Below are 3,760 nucleotides of genomic sequence, written 5' to 3'. Positions count from 1 at the left end.
TTTGAAAAATAATGTGTTTTTTGAACATTAAAGCATGTCAACATATTCTGTTACACCAAATACACAAAATAATGATCTTTAAAAAAGCATAATATGACCCCTTTAATAAATCGTTGTGTATATAGACAGACAATTAGATCTTAAAAAGTTTATATTTTAAACATTAAACAGTACATTTTTAACAACATGTAGTGATTTTGATATGGGTCTTTTGGGGGTCCTCTCTATGATATAATTTCCTGTTTTATGTTTTTCCTACATGTTGTTTAGATTTGGCAGACAAGTTTAAATAGCCTATAAGCAGTTTATTATTATTATTAAGAATAATCAAGATAATACGAAACTACTGCTGCTATAAGCTTTTCTTTTGAATACAATTTCTTAGACTTTTTCTTAGTTTCTAAATTGTTTACAATTGAAATATTCAATCGATTAATCATAAAATAGATTTGTTTACCAAGATAAAATGTAAAATAAGCTTACACTCTAAAAAATGCTGGGTAAAATACAACCCAGTGCTGGGTAAAATAGGGACAAACCCAGCAATTGGGTTGTATTTTACCCAGCGGTTGGGTTACTACCCAGAAGGTTGGGTTAAACATTTGCTGGGTCAAAACAGCCCAATTGCTGGGTTTGTCCCTGTTTTACCCAGCACTGGGTTGTATTTAACCCAGCATTTTTTAGAGTGTAGTTACACCTCTCAGCATCGCAGCGTATTGCCATGAAACTACGCGTGAGGGGAATCACTGAAGTTTCTGAGAAACATGCAGGACAGGGAACATAATATCATGACATGTAACGCTAGGCCTAAAACACGCTGCTAACTGCGTTCAAGTGAAGACGAAATCAAATACAAGTGAATTCAAGTTCACATTAAAAGCGCCAGTTTTATGTTCATCTGACATTACTTTAGTTTTATCCGCCTCCTCCCCTAAACAATAGACAACCGAAACCAGTCAACAGGGAAACAGCAAAAACACCAAAACTCGTCCTGAGTGAAAGCACGTACCTTTAGAGGGGCCAGTACTGAAGAGCCATCAACTCTCGGAGACACGCGGGGTCCGGCGGGATCTATATGTGACTGGACACTTAAAGACAAACACTCAACAGCTCGATTCAGTGTACAATCCCAGATTTCCTGAATCTTCCAGGTATGGGCGTGTCCAAGAACTCGCAGGTGAGTCCAAACAGCGCATTCCCAAGTCACGTGACCGCTCTGATTCATACCTGTGCGCATATGTCTGACCAGCTGATTGAGTCATACCACATAAGCCTCCATATGGATCATATGTCATCTTTAAAGTCTGATGATTTAAAAGTTTTGTGTCGTGGCTAGATGCTTTGAAACATTGTGTTATCATAAGGGTCAGAATATAAAATGTAATAAAACACATTACATTTACTGAATGTTAAAATGTAAAAAAAAAAAACATTTATACAGATAATTATATTCCCTGCATTAATCATATTTATTATGATTTTCAAGCTACACTGTGATGTGATAATTGTGAATAATTCAGATGTTAAGAAATGCCCAAAGTGATTTGAAACAAACAAAAACTGCTAAAGAGGTCATTTTCATAGCTATGTAGTTAAAATCACTCAAAATATCTTGCTGCTCAAATATGCTTATGGTGACATTTAGCAGTATTTGCATGATCAATTTCCCTATCTTTACATTTAAATGTTTTTTAATCATATAAACTTACACATTTTTCACATTTCACATGAATTGTGTTGCTTGAATCAACATTCTTATTCTAATACATATATAATATAAAAATATAAATATGTATAAAATATATATATATTTTTTTCGGTTTGAGACCAAAAATATGCATATTATCCTTTAAAAGGGCCTTTATCTTTTTGTAATAAACATATTAGTATATAATACAATATATCATATACATAATATATTAGTTTGAACACCATTACATTAATATAAATAAAAAGTAAAATACTCATACTTATTCAAAGATTATTTGTCCTACTGAAACAAACACAAATACACACCCTAGTGGACAGCATGCGACTACTGCAAGCAGTGAAAACACTACTGCAGTAACAGATGAAGAGCACTGGTGTGAGAGTCAGACATTATAACTGCTATCTTTAATTATGTTATAATTATAAATAAGTATTAGAATAACTTAAAATAAAAATGATTAGTGCATTAATGTGTCTTGCAGCTCGTCAGTCATATTGAATTATATGGATAGTATTCACACCGTACTCATGTGATGCAGAAAAAGTGGAAAAGTTCTTGTGAAGATGCAGCATTTAATAGCATAATAGCAACTAAAAACATTCTACATAAAAGCACATTTAATTCATATATTACTCTAATCAAAATACATTTAAATACATTTTATAAAACGTTTTTAAAGATTTATGGCTTTTAACGTCTAAACCCATATAAATCTTTAGACAAAAAAGTAACATTTACCATTATAATAGCCCCATGTCATTATATTATGCTGATTGTGCATCAAAATCACACGAGCAGACATAATAATCAATCCATGCTCACTATTGACAATGTTACTAACTTTTGGTACTAGTCACTGTACTGTAATGATTACATGAAATCATTACTCACACAATACAAGTCAGGAGTGCTCACAATATAATTATACCAGTGTTATTATATAATAAACTTATTTCTTTGTTTGTATGACACATGCTTTAATCAGGTTGGTATCATGCCTTTAACATGCATACCAACCAGCGTGTTTATGAGATAGTTACAGCACACTGGTCTAATGGGAGTGTAACTATTATTATACAACAAACTTGTGCTTGCAAGTAGGTACAAAGTGCACAGACAGCGTAAGGCACTGCAGTACTATAGTGTGGCAATCGCTCTGCCATTGTTTCAAACATAAGGCATTCTCAGTCCATGTGTATTAGCAGCTAGAGATATCCCGTTGTGCAAAATTGTGGCGGGTGAGACAGCATGTCCACTGTTTCTACATCTAGTACATGTTTGGATGGTCCGGTCCACTTCAGAAGGCCTCACACTTCACTAAAAAAGAAAACAATATGAGCCACAAACACGGATCTGGAGCGAATGACACAAAAGAGTTTGAGTTCCAGAGGAACTTCAGATCACGTGTTATTTGGTGAGAACCAATGTGACTTGACTCAACAATTACTGACCAAGTAGACGTCCAGAACGGACTCAGGTGTGCTCGCCTGTGAGTCTGAAGCAAGAAGAGTGCTATCCTCCAGTGCAAGAGTCGAGCTGGACGTCCTACGATCATCTCTGAGGACAAAAAAACACAGTGACATCAGTCAAACAAGAAGGTGCCAATCACATTGTGTTTAGCTAAAAAAAAAAGGAGAGGAAGATCTGTAAAGGAATATGGAAGTTCATTTTTATTTAAACTAATATGTAGAGGTGTAAAGAGTATACCTGAAAACAATACTTTGTACTCAAAGATGCACTCAAAGAGACATGCCAGTGAAAAATAAGGAAGAGTTGATTTGTGAGGAGAGCAATAACTTTTATTTTCTAAAACCAAAATAAAACTGAATGCCTCAAAATTGCAAAAAAAAAATAAAAAAAATAAAACAATATCCTTCAAAAAAAGTCTCTTCAGTATAACAGATAAATAAAATAACAATAAGTCAAATGAAAAAGTCAAATCTTTTTGCACTGGCTGTGCTGGTTTCGGCCTCATTGCCGGCTGCAGTCATGCCCTCATCTCATATCCACCTTATTTTTCAACGCGAATAAGCCGTTTTCTGTGAATGT

At 34.2% G+C, this 3,760-nt stretch overlaps 2 protein-coding genes across 4 annotated transcripts in view; both read right to left on the bottom strand.

Moving 5' to 3' along the window:
• tjp2a (tight junction protein 2a (zona occludens 2)) overlaps positions 1-1,168 on the bottom strand; it is a 33,883-nt gene extending 32,715 nt beyond the window's left edge. The window contains exon 1 of the mRNA XM_016508160.1: positions 1,010-1,168. The gene's annotated coding sequence lies outside the window, so the exon portion shown is untranslated. The remainder of the gene's footprint in view (positions 1-1,009) is intronic.
• A 1,095-nt stretch (positions 1,169-2,263) lies between these two features.
• Positions 2,264-3,760, bottom strand: part of LOC107705047 (phosphatidylinositol 4-phosphate 5-kinase type-1 beta-like) — a 20,733-nt gene continuing 19,236 nt past the window's right edge. For all 3 annotated transcript variants that reach the window (XM_016508163.1, XM_016508162.1, XM_016508164.1), the window contains exons 14-15: positions 3,163-3,268; positions 2,264-3,028 (exon numbers count right to left, since the gene is read on the bottom strand). In XM_016508163.1, coding sequence (XP_016363649.1) covers positions 3,026-3,028; positions 3,163-3,268 — 109 coding nt within the window. In that variant the 3' untranslated portion in view covers positions 2,264-3,025. The remainder of the gene's footprint in view (positions 3,029-3,162; positions 3,269-3,760) is intronic.

Source organism: Sinocyclocheilus anshuiensis, unplaced genomic scaffold (genome assembly GCF_001515605.1).
Source record: "Sinocyclocheilus anshuiensis isolate Anshui unplaced genomic scaffold, SAMN03320099.WGS_v1.1 scaffold95, whole genome shotgun sequence".
Lineage (NCBI taxonomy): Eukaryota > Metazoa > Chordata > Actinopteri > Cypriniformes > Cyprinidae > Sinocyclocheilus > Sinocyclocheilus anshuiensis.
The sequence above is the reverse complement of the archived record's forward strand: the minus strand, read 5'-3'. Positions and strand labels throughout refer to the sequence as shown.